General features: G+C 40.8%; 1 protein-coding gene across 3 annotated transcripts in view; it reads right to left on the reverse strand.

Annotated features, from left to right (window-relative positions):
• AP1G1 (adaptor related protein complex 1 subunit gamma 1) overlaps positions 1 to 16,929 on the reverse strand; it is a 38,715-nt gene that overhangs the window by 9,444 nt on the left and 12,342 nt on the right. For all 3 annotated transcript variants that reach the window (XM_084215092.1, XM_084215093.1, XM_084215094.1), the window contains exons 3-18: positions 15,768 to 15,892; positions 13,506 to 13,647; positions 12,203 to 12,299; positions 11,305 to 11,381; positions 9,022 to 9,117; positions 8,480 to 8,560; positions 8,139 to 8,237; positions 7,671 to 7,726; positions 7,178 to 7,291; positions 4,028 to 4,168; positions 3,676 to 3,730; positions 2,443 to 2,565; positions 2,050 to 2,139; positions 1,426 to 1,553; positions 751 to 855; positions 119 to 260 (exon numbers count right to left, since the gene is read on the reverse strand). In XM_084215092.1, coding sequence (XP_084071218.1) covers positions 119 to 260; positions 751 to 855; positions 1,426 to 1,553; positions 2,050 to 2,139; positions 2,443 to 2,565; positions 3,676 to 3,730; positions 4,028 to 4,168; positions 7,178 to 7,291; positions 7,671 to 7,726; positions 8,139 to 8,237; positions 8,480 to 8,560; positions 9,022 to 9,117; positions 11,305 to 11,381; positions 12,203 to 12,299; positions 13,506 to 13,647; positions 15,768 to 15,892 — 1,671 coding nt within the window. The remainder of the gene's footprint in view (positions 1 to 118; positions 261 to 750; positions 856 to 1,425; positions 1,554 to 2,049; positions 2,140 to 2,442; positions 2,566 to 3,675; positions 3,731 to 4,027; positions 4,169 to 7,177; positions 7,292 to 7,670; positions 7,727 to 8,138; positions 8,238 to 8,479; positions 8,561 to 9,021; positions 9,118 to 11,304; positions 11,382 to 12,202; positions 12,300 to 13,505; positions 13,648 to 15,767; positions 15,893 to 16,929) is intronic.

The raw sequence follows: 16,929 nt of genomic DNA on the forward strand, positions 1-16,929 counted from the left end.
AGTCAGAAACAACTAAGAAGCAGAGAGGGTGAGGAAGATAGTCTCAGCTTGCTGTTGGCACAGGCTGGAACGTGGTCTGACAGGCAGTGAAAATTTATCCTGGGTCAGTTTCTGTTACCTGGTTAGCAGGCTGTAATCCAGAGGGTGGAGGTTTGGTTTCCAGTACTGCTGTCTCTGTCTCTCCATTGGTCTGTACAATCTCAGCAGGGCCATTTGTGGTGACTTTCTCCATTACTGGCATTCTCTCAAGCAGTGCTGGCCTGAAAGAAGCTGACATAGTTACACTGTGCCATCTTCCTGCATCCCAATCCAAATACTTAGACATTCAAGAGCTGATATATATGGGAGAACCTGCCTTCTCCCTTGAGCTCCAACACAGGGGAACTGCAAGACTGCATGACAGTTTGAGGTGGTCAGAAGCAATCCTTGGCATTCTGTGCCAGTGCAAATGCACTAGTTGATAGCTAAAAGACAAACAAGCCCTCCTGTCTCCTACTTCCCCCCAGCACCTGACAAGCTCAGGCACAAAGTAGGACAAATGCTTTGGCGGAGACAATCTCTGATCACAGAACAGTAACACAGGATACATTAAGTCCTTAAAACACTTACTAACCCTGTAGAAGGGGAGGGATTCTAGTTTCTCTGTAACCTAAACAAAAATCACCAAAGTTCTCACAGCACATTGTCATCCACTTGAGATCAGAGCAGACAATGACCCTTTTCAAACACCAAATCTCTATCAGCACTTACCTCATGTGATCATATTTCTTGAAAAGTGCATTATATTCCACAGCTCTCTGCTGTAGCTCCACATCAATGCTGCTGCCGTAGATAGAAACTACCTTCTTAATGCGACTGTTTGGGGCAAGGGAAAACAAAAACACCATGGAATTAGCAGCAATAAGCAAGAGATTAGCATGTGCCATCCTGAAGACGCTAATGAGTTTCTGTTCAACAGGAGTCCACATAACTCATGCAAAACAGCCGTATCCATGTAACATCCATATATGAATTGTCCCTTCACAAAAGCATCAGCAGGTGATTAATACACCACCTTAGGACATAGCATAAAATAGCTCAACTATACACACTGAGAAGTGTCCAACAGGAAACAAGGCTATTTTTCTCTCCATCATCCAAAAAAGGAATGAGAAAGAACAGTCCACTAAAATTAAGGAGTTTTCAAGAAACAGCAACATGGATTAAGTCCCCACACAGCAGAGGGCATCCCTAGAGAAAAGAGCACCCACAGCTGACATCTTCCACCCTGTGAGCAAAGGAGGACTGTAAAAGCCAACAAGTAAGATGATGACTCTTGTAAATCACAGAAGGAGAACACGTTCAAGGAATACTCCTACTGAAGACAACTGATGTCGGTATATTTGCAACAAAGCCCTGTGCAGTGTACCACCAAAGGGAACTCACTTGACAGTGCAGCTGAACCTTGTGGAAAGCTTCATGATGGCAGTGAGAGCATAGCCTCGTGTCACAGATGCAGACATATTAGATATCAGGATGCTTTCTAAAATATCAAGAACTTCATCCTCTGTTACCTGAAAAGGTACAGTGAGGTTAGGCTAAGACAGAGAGGAGCTTACAGCAAGCCTTCCAGACCATACTGTAAAAACCTGTCTCTTGCCTAATGGCCATGTCACACTCTTCTGCAACTCTGAGCCTGTAACATTATGTTCAGAGTGTAAGAGACATGCATCCAGGTGGAGATCTTATGGTATGAGTTTTAAAATACAGTTCCTGTTTCAGACATTGAAGAGCAGGTTTATCACTGAAATACAATAAGACCCTAGCAGATTTCTTCCAAATCAGTTGGCACTGAAACCACACCATTCTGCCAGTTGTAGCAACACTCCACACATCCAGTATTTACACAGTCCATGCCTGCAGCAGGGGAAGGAGATTCCTGTCCAGGGTCCATTACCATCATGGACATCAGTGCTAGGGAACTGCTGAAAGCACTCCCTTCACCTAGCTAGCATCAAGTGGGTCCAGCCTCAGCCAGGTGTCCAGTTGCAGTTCTCTCCCAAGGTATACCTGTATTGGTTCCTCCTCTTCACACTGACCGGACACCAGAAGATCTCCATACTCTCCTATGCACCAGGAGGCAACTTGTACCAGGGGTTGCTGTTGGAAGAAAAACCAGAGAAGGCTAAGAGATAAATGGCTGCCTGCATGACAAATTAAACCATCCAGGAGCAAGCTTAGCCTTCCACAGCAGAAGAAAGAGGAATATCTGATTCGATCAAGAATTCTGTAAGAGAATTGGAGAAACTAAAAAGAACATGAACTTGTAGAAGACATGCCTGCTCAGCAGCCTCTCCCTTGGAGCCAGACAATGTGATGTTGACTTTCCCTGAGATGCTTAGTAAACGTGCATAATTATTGCAGTACAACAAAGAAACTGAAGTCAACTGCATTTGGTTTTACCTGGGAATAATCTCCAAGGATGGCTTTGTAGAGTCTCTGCACAGTGTAGGCATGCATCTCCACACTGTTAGTTATTAACTGGATCAGATTTGGAACAGCATCATCACGAACATAACTTCCTGCCTGCAAGAACAATTGTTAAGTTTTACTATGGACCTTCTTAAGTTACACTCAGCAACTGTGATACCCTTCACAAAACCACCTCATGCATGTGGAAATTAAAAAAAAAAAAAAAATTAAAAAAAAAAAAATCAACCCTTTCATCCATGAGCACTTTGAGTTCACTTTGAGCACCCTCAGGGGGGCAGAAGTACAGGACAGCACATTTACCAACAAATGAAACTATACTCAGAGAAATCCACACTACAGATACCCTGAAACTGCAAGAGGTTAGAGTGCAGAAATGAATACAACCTTATGAGTGGTTTATCTAGCAGACAAGAAAAGGCATTTACTTTACTGGAGAAAGTAATCTGAGAGCAATTCTCACAGCCAACCTTCCAAGAGAAATTAATTCTCACTTCAGATGAATCTACTTCTCTCTGTTTCAAGGTGACAAAAGAGCATCCCAGGCAGACCTACTTTTTGCTGAACTTCTCAAATTTGAGAGCTCATACTAATAAATCTCTTCCCACTCCTTTGCCTCACAGAACACACTGCCTACCCAAGTTACCAAGATCTCCTCCCTCGTTGCCAAAGCACTGGTCCAGCTCCACCTCAGCTGTGACGTTCACAGATACATTCAAGCAGATAAAGAGCAATAATTAAACCCAAAGAAGGTGAACTAGAAGGCTGTTGACACAGTTTCCTTAACAGGCTTTGATAAACTCAACTTGGAGTAATTCCAAGAAACTCCTTCACCCCCTTTCTCTTTGCAAGTCACTTCAGGCTGCATTCACTCTCCTCTGAAAAGACTGTATATTGGAATCAGACAGTACAAGAACTGTCCTTAGAAGCTAGTGTGATTACTGCAGTAGAAACACTGTTACACACAGTTACTCTTGTGTGTTTCTGAAATAATACAGTTCTTCTAAAAAAAACACTCAGTGATCCAAGGCAGCCAGTCAGAAATGTGCAAACTCAGTAAATGTGACTATCATAAGTGCACTTCCTCCATGTATTTTAGCATTTGTTATCTGCCAGCCTTTAGACCCATCTCCAACTTGATGCTAACTTCCTCCAGAATTAAGAAAATTTTATGTAGTCATACACAAGAGAGGCAATTTCACTTACCGTTGTTAAGACTCTCATAATTGTGTCTATGTGCCAGCGCTTGGAAGGAGCATATCTGACAAAATTAAGAAAACAAGTTACTGCTCTAACTGCCAGTCTTCAACACCAGCAGGAAACCCAGCATCATCAGAACCACCCCCTTTCAGTTACTTCCTGGCCCACTGCTTCGTGAGGAAGGACATCAATACTGAGGGAGGGCTACAACTGACAAACCACACACAAATCAGCGAACAGAGGAGAAATGAACCAACACATTCTCTCTTGGGAACAAGCAAGGAGAGAAACAACACACAAGGGGCTCACAATTCCGAGGATGTACCAAAAATTATTAGCAAGTAAAACAACGCCATACTTTTCAGCTGCAAGAAATATTCCAGATGCACAGTCTGCCTTGAACTCTGGTTCACAAGAATCTAGGAAATACAGTAACTCCTTCATCATTCCACGGACATTGTTCCCATTAACAAGAGCGAAACTCAGTTCCATGGCACGCCTAGGGCAAGAGACAGAAAACCAATCTAGTAACTCCACCTAGTGAAGGAAGTAAAAAAACCCGAAATCCAGCCAGAAAAATGCAGTTAATTTTTAATTAAGTAGAGATCAATACTTACTAATCCTGTGAGAATAGCCCTCCACATTTAATGTGTAGTATTTTTTTGTTCATAGGCAGGCCAATATCCACTCTCCAAAAAATTAAGGGGGAGTGGGGCTATGGGGTGCTCTAGAAACATTAATCCATATGTTAACGATAGCTTAAGGCTAGCAATATCTTTTAGCAGCCAGAGTCCAACAGGATTAAAGTCTGACTGTCCAAGTGTAATTTGTCATTTCTGACACACAACTGTAACAATTAAAGCATGCCACAGTATATTTTCTCCACCTTCAGCGATCCAGAACAGACATGTTTCCAGTTCCATATATTAGAGATTCAAACACAGTAGAAATTTAAAATATTAACTGAAAGCTTTACTGTATCCAGTTGGATAAACTGGATACAGTAAAGCTTCTTATACAGTAGTGTAAGATTTCTAGAACCCAAAGTTACCCTGGTATTGTTCATTCCTCCTCATCACAGATGTGCTGACACCACAACTAGTCAGAGTACTAGCTCCTTGCTATTCCTTTTTGCGCACATTGAGAGCTCAGAGGCTACTCCCAGACCCTTCTACTTGAAGCTTCTGTAGCTGACTTTAGCACAGGTCTCCCATTCTTCTGCCATTTTTTGAAGACTACTAACTTGAAATGTGATTGATTTCTGCACACCTTTCCAACAGCTGTATTCAAATGCATTAAAACAGGCTTGCTAAATAACCCAGAGTGAATTTTAATATGGTAGTGGGCACACACTATTTCTTCTCAAGAATCTGAGAACATCTAGACAGCACTACTTCTCTACATTTTCCTAGTTATTATTGTAATAAGGATTTTTACAGAATGCTGAATTATAAACATGTTACTTTGCTTTTTACCCAGCAAGTACCCAGGGACCGAAAAAATACAGAGATATTCAGAATTAGGTTGGAAAAACCAAACTAAATTGCCACCTTTTAACATTTAAATCTGTGTTTAGCTGATGACCTACACTATTAGAACTGTTTCCATCCTTCCAACTAGTTCCCAACTCCCTTACACCTGTCCCTACTGGGTTACAAGTTTTCCATGTTTATGTTTAAAATTTCAGTCATTTTATAGCAGATATATCAATACTGCAGCTGTGCAGGAATACAATGTTGTATTGTATCATACCAGGCATTGATCTCAGCACATATTGCTTACCTTCAGTCATATTACATGTTTCATTTCTGTCACAAAGCTCTTAATCATGTAGTTTAAACAAATCAAGCAGAAAAAAAGACTTTAAATGGCAAAGCCATTCTGAATTACACTACACAGACCAAATATGAACTACACCAGTTACAAAGATGATGAGCAGAGGCCATGCTTCAGATAACCAAAGGCAGATATCATGTATTTCCCTCAAGTCCTTGAAGCTTGCTGCCTGGGAACTCTGACATACATCCAGTCAATATAATGCTTCAATGAAGACAGTGCATTGTCAGCAGCAGAGTGTCAGCATGGCAACATTGTGCTCTGCTGATGGATCACTCAAAGGCTTCATCCTCCAACAGCACTCAGCCATGAAGCTCAGTTGTTTGTATCATACCTGTGTTTTCCTAGCAGGTACCAATAAAATGTTTTTGTTGCCTTCCACCCAAATCTAGATAAGGCTCTGCTGTTCCACAACCAAGCCCCATGCTGCCTCTGACACCAAACAGCAATGGCAGCCTGACTTGCTCAGCATTTAAGATACAAATTTGTGGTTTGGGATAGATTGCAACTGTAAAAAGAGACGACATGATCCCCAGTACATGCCCAGTACAAGAGACTACACGATACCCAGCAGTTATAAGTTTCAGAAGCAAGACAAATCCAATTTCTTTCCTGTTTTACACATATTAGTCTGAGAAGAGCTGTTAAAAAAATCTACAGCTGATTCAAAGATGACTATCAGAATGAGGATCTATGGTGTATCTAATCAGTTTGAGTAGATGGAAAAGAAGAGGTTGAACAATTCTGAAGGTATATTCACATGATGAGTGCTCAGTGGAATTCTGGCCTGTAGCAGAGAGATTCTATGAAATGCATCAGGAAAAATGCTGCTGTCCCCAACACTGCATGCTGTATATACTGCACTGAGCCCAGACCTTTCTTTGCAACCCAGTTACAGAAAGAATAACGAGGAGGATGCAAGTTCTGAAAGAAAGAACAAGGAATCAAGAGGCTGAAAGACTCAGTTTAGAAGAGCAGCCTTCCACATACGCCGGGCAAAGTGAGACCAAACAATTCAAGAATTTCCAAAAGTGACAGAAACAGGAAGGAGTTACTATTATGAGTAAAAGGAACATAACTGAAGTAATGAAAATAATCTGGAAGAAATTAAGCCAGAGTACAAGACAAAGTATTTCTCTAGTGAGAAGTAAGGTTGCAAGCTTTCCCAATGCCCAGAGAAGCAGCAACACGCCACTATTTAAATGACAAATGAACACCAAGAATGATAAAAGGATGTGGCTTGTGCACAAACTGTTTGAGCAATCAAGTTAAGTCTGATTTCTACTACTCCATAATACCACTAAGAATACATTATTTGGATGACTTAACACTGCTCCAAGACCACATGGCACTGCCCGTTCATCTGGGAAAGAAAACCAATGTGGAGCAGCACATCAGAGTAGCTTTGATCATAATCCTAGTGCACAGAAGCTTTCCATCTTGCTGAGAGCATACAAATCTAATCTCCACTGATACAGCATTCTGGAAAAATTCAAGCAAACAGATTTTTTTTTCCGCCACGAAACGTAACAGCAGCTTTCCAAAGATGGTGGAAGTACATCTTCATTATCTTGTTTGAATTATGGAACCATATTGTTATTTTCCCTTATGCTCTGCTCACTTTCCACAGACTGTCAACCTCAAGAGTCTATTTCACTAAAAATCTGATTACCTTTTAATGGAGACATCCAGATCCTTCAGGCAGTCCACAATGGTGCTTCGGTGCCGCTGTACTGCATTATGGTCTGTCTGCACAGTTTTCAACAATGACGTCAAAGCTACATATCTGCAAACAGGACATACAGTCATCGGTAGCTGACAGTAGCCACTTAACTTCTACTCAGACACTGTCCCCTTGCCCCAAACCTAGTCTTATCTTGCAACAGACTAGGAATCTCTTGCACTCGGTAATGAATGGAAACCCTGTAGGGGACTTCCTGACCCATCTTCACAGGTGAACTACCACTAGGCAGGGCCACAGATAAGATTTGCATAGAGAAAAGAACGCACCAAGAAAAAAAGCAAGCTCAACAGCCACAACTAACCCCAAGAGCAGTGATCCCAACATGATCTCCTGGAAAGCTTTACTTCAGTGTCATCTTTGTGTAATTGCTTCTCACACATTTTAAATTGGGTGTTGTCAAAACACACTTTGTACAACTTACCTAATATTTTTGTCGTTGTTTAATAAGAAACGGCCTAGGATGTTAATGGCTAAGACCTGCAGAAAGAGTTAGGGAAGATCAATGATCTAAAAGGGCTGCTGGTTATCTTCATCATTTCATGATGACTTCAAAGGTAACATGTCAAAACTAGCATAGCAGTTCTTCGCCAAAAATAGCACTAGAAGCTGCCTAAGCAGAGGAAATGCTAAGGGATGCAGCACAGGCTCTCACTTGCACTCAGGACACGTACTCTGCAGGAAATTTTGCCTTTTAATTTTTGTTATTTTAAAAAAGCCAAACACCCTCTCTCTCCCAAAACAAGCACCCTTTCTGCAAAGGTTACAGACTGATCTAGAGTCATACGCAGAGCTGTGTTATGATGAAACAACCTTGCTTCATGTCCTCCACACAAATTACTCTAATACAATCCTAGGAAAAAAAACGAAGGCGATAGCAAAGGCAACTTACTCTCAGGCCACTCTCAGATTTTATATCCATAATAGTCAGCACAGTTTCATAGAGAATGGCATTTCCCACATTTTTACTTGTTTCTGTATTAGTGGCAACCTGGAGAAAGGAAACAATAACTTCAATGCATTCAAGGCAGATCCCCTTTGTGCTGCTCTGCAGAACAGGCAGCGAAACTAACCAACCCCTACAAAACAGCATCACACTTGTGAATATGCATCTCTTTCAACAAAATTTCACTCAGCATGGCAAACGGCTGTATCCTCACTAGTGCTGCAGAACCTAAATCATTAAGAAACTAAGAGAAAGCTTAAACCAATCATCAACCTTGCAGACCTTACCTGTGCAAGTATATCATTCATTGCTTCACTAGAATCATCATCATTTCTCCCTAAAATTCTTAGTAACCGCAGGATTCGTACCTATTTTATAAAACAAAGCAAAGAAAACTTGGATAGCAGTGTTTGACATGGGGTCGTAGTGGCAAAAAAGCAAAAGAAGCTGCTCATTTCCACTCTTAAGCAAAATGCTTATGCCAGGTAAGAACTTTATCAACAAAAACAAGCTTCTGCTGCACTTATTTTCTTCCCACTAGCCAGAACTGTTGAGAGTCCCCTCTCTACCAGGCACAGCCTTCCAAAATCAATACTTGCTGCTTCTCTCTTTTGTCACATAACTTGATAAAGCACTACAACTGCTGGTTAAACTAAGGCAGGTGTCTTTCACTAGGGCAGATGAACAGCATTTGCACAATCAGCTCAAAGGAAGACCAAAGAAGCCTTAAAAATCAACCAGGTGTGGCAGTAACCACCTCATCACACCTAAGGCTCAAAATACAGTCCTAGGATTAAAGCTATCAGTCACTGTTTGCATCAGTTCTTACCTGCAAAAAGGGGTCACTGATCCCAGACACATCATGCTCTGGTGAATATCCAGACATGATAAGGTTCTTCAGAATACGAACTAATTGGGGAACAAGCTGTGAAGAAGAGAGTTGTCCTGTTAGGGTACTGTTGTTTCCCTGACCCCAGCTTTGAAGCACAAGTCCAAGAACAAATCTTGTATTTGAAAGCAAGTCAGCCTCTGGATTCTTCCACAAAGTTGAACCTGCACACCTAGAGCTGATGCTGTATGAATACTTACAGCTTGGCTAAGACACAACTAGAAACAATTAAGATAGGACCAGAGCACCCTATTGTGTCTTCAGAGTAGTAAATCTACATTTGTGATATAGTATAAGAAGAAAACCAGCCTAGCTGCTCTGTCATCTCCTTTTGTTCCTGCCTTTGCTCTTCAGGAACTACAAACTCTTCTGAAAACATGCATTTCATAAAACACACAAAATTAACCCTGAACTTCCTGTGTCTGCCTTAAAGAGGAAACCGGAGGGTGCTGCAACATCTTCCCTCCAGACATAGTAACAGACAAGTGAAGCATTCCTTGAATCCTTATTCATGTTTGCTTTGCCTTCCAACATGTATGAATTATCAGGACTGAGGACAGAACAAAGGGAAACATTACAGCCATGGAGACTGGTTGAGGGCCACCCCCCACCCCCCCATCTTTGGAAAACAAATTACACCCATGAAGACTATCAGCACTGCATCGGGACTGGGGAGCTCCCTGCAGCACAGAAAGCCTTTACAACCTCTTACAGGCACTTAACTGTCTGTCCTGCTCCCTGCTCCTTTCTGGGAATCACCCGAAGTTGCCCCACGATTCAGACAAAACACAAAGCCCAGTTTGTGGTAAGAAGAAAGCCCAGGGCTACAACTTGCACAGGCACAAAATAAAAAAAAAACTGTCAAGTATTCCTCAAATGAGGGAAGGCTTGAGGAAAGCAGGTTGATGTTTGCAGCAGGCCACAACTGAGATTCAGGGCTGCCATGGACATAGAGGTTTAATGACAAGACCAGCACACAAAGAGCATTAGATAAGTAGAGATGATCTAAGCATGTGGCATCAATCACAACTGTGTCATTCAGAGGCACTGCTTCACAAGGGACAAACATCTATAGATTCAAGGCAAACATGCATCATCTAGAAAAATTAACTCTTACCTTTTCATTCTAACTCAGCAGGATTCCAAACAGACAAAAGGGACAAAACAGACGAAGCAAGCATTAGGGATAGGTCCATGTTATACCAGTCACAGCAAAAAAAAAAAAAAAAAATACAAGAAATAGCTAGAAAGAATGCCCCTAGTAACAAAATTTTGTGCACTCAGCTCCTCTCTTTTCCAACAACTATCACATTAACCAAGCAATTAGCAGGTAGCAGGGATGGTACCTGCAAAATTAACCTCATCTGACTTTTTTTCCTGCTTTGACATTTACAGTCAAGGCAATGGAAGATGCATGCCAAAATGCTAAGATGCACCAAAGAATGTACAGCTTTAAATCCCTAATGATATAGACAAGTCAAGGAAGAAAGTAAATGGGCATGCAAATAAACTTTTCAGAGGAGCAAATGGCTTGCTCTGTTCCACCAGCTTTGTTCAATTTCTCCTTCTTTAATCAAGAATTTAAAATGACAATCAAGGCAATTTTCAGGTGCTCTTCTATTGGTAGTCTTTTACATGGCAATAATACAGCAATTTATAGCAAACAACATAAGGAAGTCAGGAGGGTGATGGGAAGCAAACATACCTAACCAGAGGAGGAAGAGTGAGATTGACTCTCAAACCCTTAAATTAAAATGGAAAATTGTGTAGCATAGTATGCATCAGGCATGAGGTACCTATACAACTAGAATTTAGATCAGTGTTTTTGAACCGAGTGCATATAACTGTGTGGCTGTGGTTAAGGCAGTCAGGTGTTGGTATAAGCTTCAGTTTTCATCTTACACTCTATGCTTACTTCATTTGTGATTCCAGTGTCATCATGCAATTAGAAGGAGTGAGGAAAAAACCTAAGGGACCATCAAAGATAACTTTAAATCTAACTCTAGGATGACTTTTATACTGCACTATCTTAAGACTGATTGTTTGTAACTTAACCACTCACTGAAGGGGATTAGGCCTGAATACACATGAAATTCCCACATTTAATGATTTAAAAAATAAATTTAGCAGACAGTATCATTAAATTCTTCACCCAAACAATTGTAAGGATTTTACTAGAAGGCCATGAATATTAACTTTGCAATATTACCAGTTCCCACTTACCTTTCTAAAGTGTGCAAGCATGTCTGGGCTTCTCTCGCACATCTCTGTAAGGAGGACAACTGATGTGTGAAGAACACCTAAAGGTGAGGGAGGGGGAAAAGAAAAATGTATCTCCATTTAACATCCTTCCACTGGCTCCAGACATTTGATAAACATCACAAGAAAACAACAGGAAATAACTTTAAAATATTCTTGAATTCAACATATCATATCTAGCGCTACAGATACTTGTGCTTGCAGCTGTGTCCAAGGAAAAGCAGATAGCAATGTACTCCTGTCTTAAAGCTGCAATTAAAGGCCAAGGCAGGAGATAAATTGGATTTGGTATGCAGAAACTAAGCATACAGTAATGGTCATAGTTGGGCTACTGACCTCTAAGATCTCTTCTAAATCCAACCATTCTATGATTCTATACAAACTTAAGACTCCAGAAGGACAGCATGTGTTAATTGCATTGTGGGTGTCAAGTTCCTCACACTTCTTGATTTTTATTGCCTAGCTGACCTTATGTCACCTTCCTTACGCCTCAGAATTCCATTTAAATAAAGACTACACAGAAGTAATACCTCCAAACCTAAGAAGCCACTTCCTTAGAGTCACTTTAAGCAGTGTACAGGATAAAAATCAAACGTTCCCATTTCACCCACTCTGAAGTGTATCAAAACACAAGGAAAGAGTTTCTTTTGTCACCTATGCCATGTTAAAAGTCCTGTTGACTAGCAGAGTCATACACAATCTCTTCCTTCTAAACAACATTTGCATTCACTGTGTAGAAATGGACAGAACCCAATCATACAAATACACCTCTGAAGTTCCCTCCAAATAAAAGGCTTAGGTAGCAAGTGCAGTATCTTCTAGAGAATGGGCTAGCCTTGTTAAGTACAGTCTCAGCGATTACCGTGGTTCTTCTCGTTCAGCAAGTTTTTGGTGGCCGGCAGGAACATCTCCATAAGTTCAGGCACCTTTCTGATGACATGAACAGCGCATAGTGCTGCCTGGATAGGAAAAACACTTTTTAGTACACACTGCAATGACAACAATACCTGTTTTGGGAATATCTAGCACAGTGGGAACTATAACAATCTTCATGATAAACAAAGGCCTGACACATTTTTCCATCTCTCTATTAAAAGTGTTACTCAACAGCATTCCAGAAGAGAATTCAATAACAAGGGAGCACTGAACTAAAAACTAATACTCCCCCTAGCAATGGTTCATTTTTACGTTATTCACATAAGAAGTGCTATTATCTGCAAAGCAGCTCTGCCTTTAATAGGGCTACTTCAGCCTGTTGTCGTCTTGCTGGGAAGGAGATAATGCACTGGAAACAAATAATTAAACTTACTGTAAAATTATGGCTTATTTACTTTCCTTCCTTCCCCAAAAAAAAACTTCCTCCTGCAGGTGATGGGTGCTGTGAGAAATAAAACTACATTTCCAGGGTTCTTTGAAAAAACTCGTGCCTATTTCTTCTAGGATGGAGAAGTAACAGAAGACGCTATTCCTTGCAACTGCCTGAAAATCAAGTGCCTCTTTCCAGAACACAGCAAGACCTCTTAGCATTGCTTTCTCTCCAAACTCTCTCTAGATCCAGTACTAGACAAAGAAGTAACAATGCATCTCTTCCTAAATCTTAGTGCTTCACACACTCACCAAGACTTATCAAAAAATAAACCTAAAAGAATAGGGGCAATCACACTTCACTGATGCTATGGCACACTTGCTGCAGAAATGAGACCATTTATAAGTGTTTGTCCATTTCAAGACCTTAACCCTTCTAGCTCTCATACTACTGTTACCATCATCAAGAGAAGACATCCAACAGATTCAAATATTCTGATACCAGCCTGCACTGTTAATAACCAGAGTCTTCTCTTATCTGAGAAGGTAAATTGAACTGGTGACCAGATTTTTGAGGCTAATGTCCATGGGGGGGCAAGCATTCACATTACCACCAATAACATTATGGGAGAAGAGTGCAATAATAGAAGCAACTGCCTCGCCAACTGGACGCTTGCTTATCTTTCAGAGGCTTACATACACTCCTGCTATTAACAGCCAGGTAGTTATGAGCTCTTGTCTTGCACACTGGTAAAATATTGCTGTGATCTCAGTCATCTAGTATTCCAGATATTAGCAAGGTGTTCAAGCAATCTTGCCTTTTAATCCATAACAAAGTATTCAAAAGTTTCCTGAAGTACCTTCTTCCTAAGATAGGAATTGGATGTTTTGAGGAGCTTTTCCACCTCTCCTGCAAGGTCTCTGCACATTTCTGAGGAGCCCATGCAGCCAAGAGTACAAAGCGCCAGCCCCTGCACATACTGCGTGCTGTGATTAAGGTCACTGTAAAGGAAAACAAAAAAGTCAATCAGCATGCACACACAGAAATTGAACACACAAAAAAGGGGCATCTACAGCTAGAGTCATCTATCCAGCAACACATGGCCCAAAAGAACTTTCTGGATTCACAGCTCTGTGGGAGCATGACTTGAGAGCAATGGAAGCTTTGAGTGCATGTACCACAGGGTTTGCTACTAATTTTACTCAGAATCCTCAATTTAATAGATAAAATACTTGGTTTAACTATCAGGTTGACCTGTCAGGGTATCCAGGGATTGAGCCGAGAAGAGGGAAGACTATACAGAACACCTCTTAAAATGGTTTTAGCTTTGGAACTTGCATGCAAAGTACAGACCAGCAGAGACACTGTGGGCTGTCCCAGTTTAAAGATGTTCTAAAACAGACTTTACCTTCTGCATTTACAAATCAAACAGTATAGAAAAATCTATGTAAAAGTATTCTCTATCCTGACCAAAACCCACAAACCCCACCACTCACACACCTTAAAAATAATTCATACAAGATTTCTGTTTAGCAATTTTTCCTATTCATATGCCTAAGGAAGTTGTGAAAAGTGGTCACTAAGAAGCTAAACTACCTAACAGGAGATGCTATTCGTGAGGCTAGCTACAACGTCACACAAAGCACAAGACAACATAGCTTCTACATGGCAATCCCAACAGCCTTGAAAAGCAAATTCTACACCACCTTTCCATCTGTGCTTGGTACTAAGGTTGCCATAGCACCCAGGATTCAATGCTGAAGAACGTAAAAAATACAGTTCCTGGTTTAGGAGGCAACAGGGACTGCAAGATGGAAGAGCTGGGGAAAGAAGTGGCTCTGAACAAAACATGCAAGAGGTGCAGAATGCAAAGACAGTATCCTGGTTGTAACATGAAGCACTTATGGCAACATGCAGACAAAGGAACAGATAGCACATGCTACTAAATAGGTTTGTTTTCTTCCTTTAACAACTCTTTGGCATCTATATAAAGCTGTGTGTATCACAAGTACGTGCTTCAAGAAGTTGCTTTCCTTTTTGTCTCAAAAATCTGGGTCTTGCTATGAAACAGTGAAAAACAATGCCATACATAAATCCCATAATGTCTGGATAAAAGCAAGACACAATGGCAGATATAGAAGCTGAAGGAGAAAGCAATATACAACCCAGGAGATGGTGGGAAGCTGTCCACCATTTTTACTCGGCTTCCGTCTGACCCATTTCCAGTTTAAACTCACTACACCCTTACCAAATTCACTGCAGCACAAACAATCAAAAGAGGTGTTAACCTGCACTCTGGTTCTAATGGTACAGGTACAGCATTTCAATGTAAGATCTTTAGACAAAAAATCTTGTCTCCCGGGTGCTAGGTTCAAAGTTAGCAGATCCTCAGGCCCACAGTTTTGTCAAGTTTCTTTTAGAGCACTTTGAGGCCACAATCTAATTGAAGATCAATACTTTACTTGCTAGTATCTGAGAAACTTATGTGCTAATAGTACATAATAATAAAAACAGGTACACCTTACACAACCTTTGGGTAGGTCAACCAGAACCCAGCTGTTCCATACCTGCTCCAATCCATCTTGGAAAGAAAACACCCTCATCGTCACCCACTAAACTATGATGTAAGAAAGTCCCACTTTAACATTGCTCTGCTGAGAGAAGTATTAAAAAAATAGTCATTCCCATCCCATCTTGCTCGATTTCAGCAACATGACAGCACATCCCAAGCTGCTGCCTTGTTTCCAATGAAAACCATTCATCAGGACCATTAGATCTTAAAAAGAAAGCAAGATACATAGCCTTGTTCCTTGACAACTCTTCAGAGCTTGTCAGCAGAAGCAAATAAACACATACAGGACATGTGTTGCTTGTTACATATACCTCTTCAAAACCAGTGAAATTTTATATTCTGTTCCCACTAAAGAGGCTAGACAGGATGGCCCAATACAGAGCACTACTACAACAGCCTTATTATGGTCAAAAGCATACAACAATTTCAAGGCACCAGTTTTCTAACATACAGGAAAAACCCTAAAGTACTCCAAGTATCACTCTCAGAAGGATACTTTCTGATAATGAAATCCCAAATCATGGTTTGATAAAGAGATGGCACCCTTACTTCTTGATGCAATTGGTCATAAGAAGATGAACATCCTGTCTCTCATCCAGCAGCAACATGGCACCTAAATACCCAATGCGCTTGTCTGTGAATTTCTGAGACGCAATAAGCTTGAGGCACTCCAACTGGAAAAAAAAGGAAGAAAAGAAGAAAAAAAAGACATAATTAGCTTGAAAACTACTTCTTAGCTAGAGAAGAAACAGTTTCAATTTTGATGCGTAGTAACATATGTATCTCAGAGTGCACTTTTAAAGGTGTATTCAGTTTCCATTTGGTGATGTGGACCAAGAAAGATTAAATGACCTGCCCAAAGTTCCAAAAAAGCCAGCGGGAAGGTCATTAGCAGCTCTGGTACCTTGAAGTGGCCAGACACTGTTGGTCTTCCATGACCTCAGAAATACCAGATATGTTGGTTGATGTCAGATCACAAAATAAATGATAGCACATTAATAGAGAGGAAAGATACATCAGTAAACATAAAATAGTAAAGATCTGGAAAGCTAGATCATACGTCATGTTTGATAAGCACATGAAACTTTTTAACTAAACTTAAAAGGTTCCATTTATCTACTAGGAAGAGGATCAATGCTCTGTAAGCTGCCAAAAAAAGAACATATAGTGATAGGACAAGGGGTCATGATTTAAAATGGAAAAAGGGGCAAGTTTAGGTCCGATATTAGGAAGAAATTCTTGGCTGTGAGCATAGTGAGGCCCTGGCACAGGCTGCCCAGAAAAGCTGTGGCTGCCCCTGGCTTGGAACAACCTGGGCTAGCAGGTGGCCTTGCCCATGGCAGTTGGAATTAGATGACCTTTCAATCCAAACCATTCTAGGATTCTATGACTCTAAAACCAGGTTGTGTTTATTATGATCTGTAACTAACTTGCTATCTAGGCAAAACGTAGATTGTCAGAGACAGTTATGTTTTTGCACTTCTCTGTAATCTCTGGAACACCAGAAGTTTACTAAAATCATGTGCATTCTAGTCACTACACGTTTCCCTTTCCCACTGTAAAAATGGCAACTGTGATCAATAGCACAGAAGAGATTCCCAAGACAACACACATAGCTTCCACCTGTACTCAGCTAATTTAAAATTTAATTGCCAGCTCATTTTTACATCTGACTCTTGGAAAAACAAATACCATCCACCACAGAGATATT

Source organism: Fringilla coelebs (assembly GCF_963513975.1).
Source record: "Fringilla coelebs genome assembly, chromosome: 14".
In the NCBI taxonomy this organism is placed as follows: domain Eukaryota; kingdom Metazoa; phylum Chordata; class Aves; order Passeriformes; family Fringillidae; genus Fringilla; species Fringilla coelebs.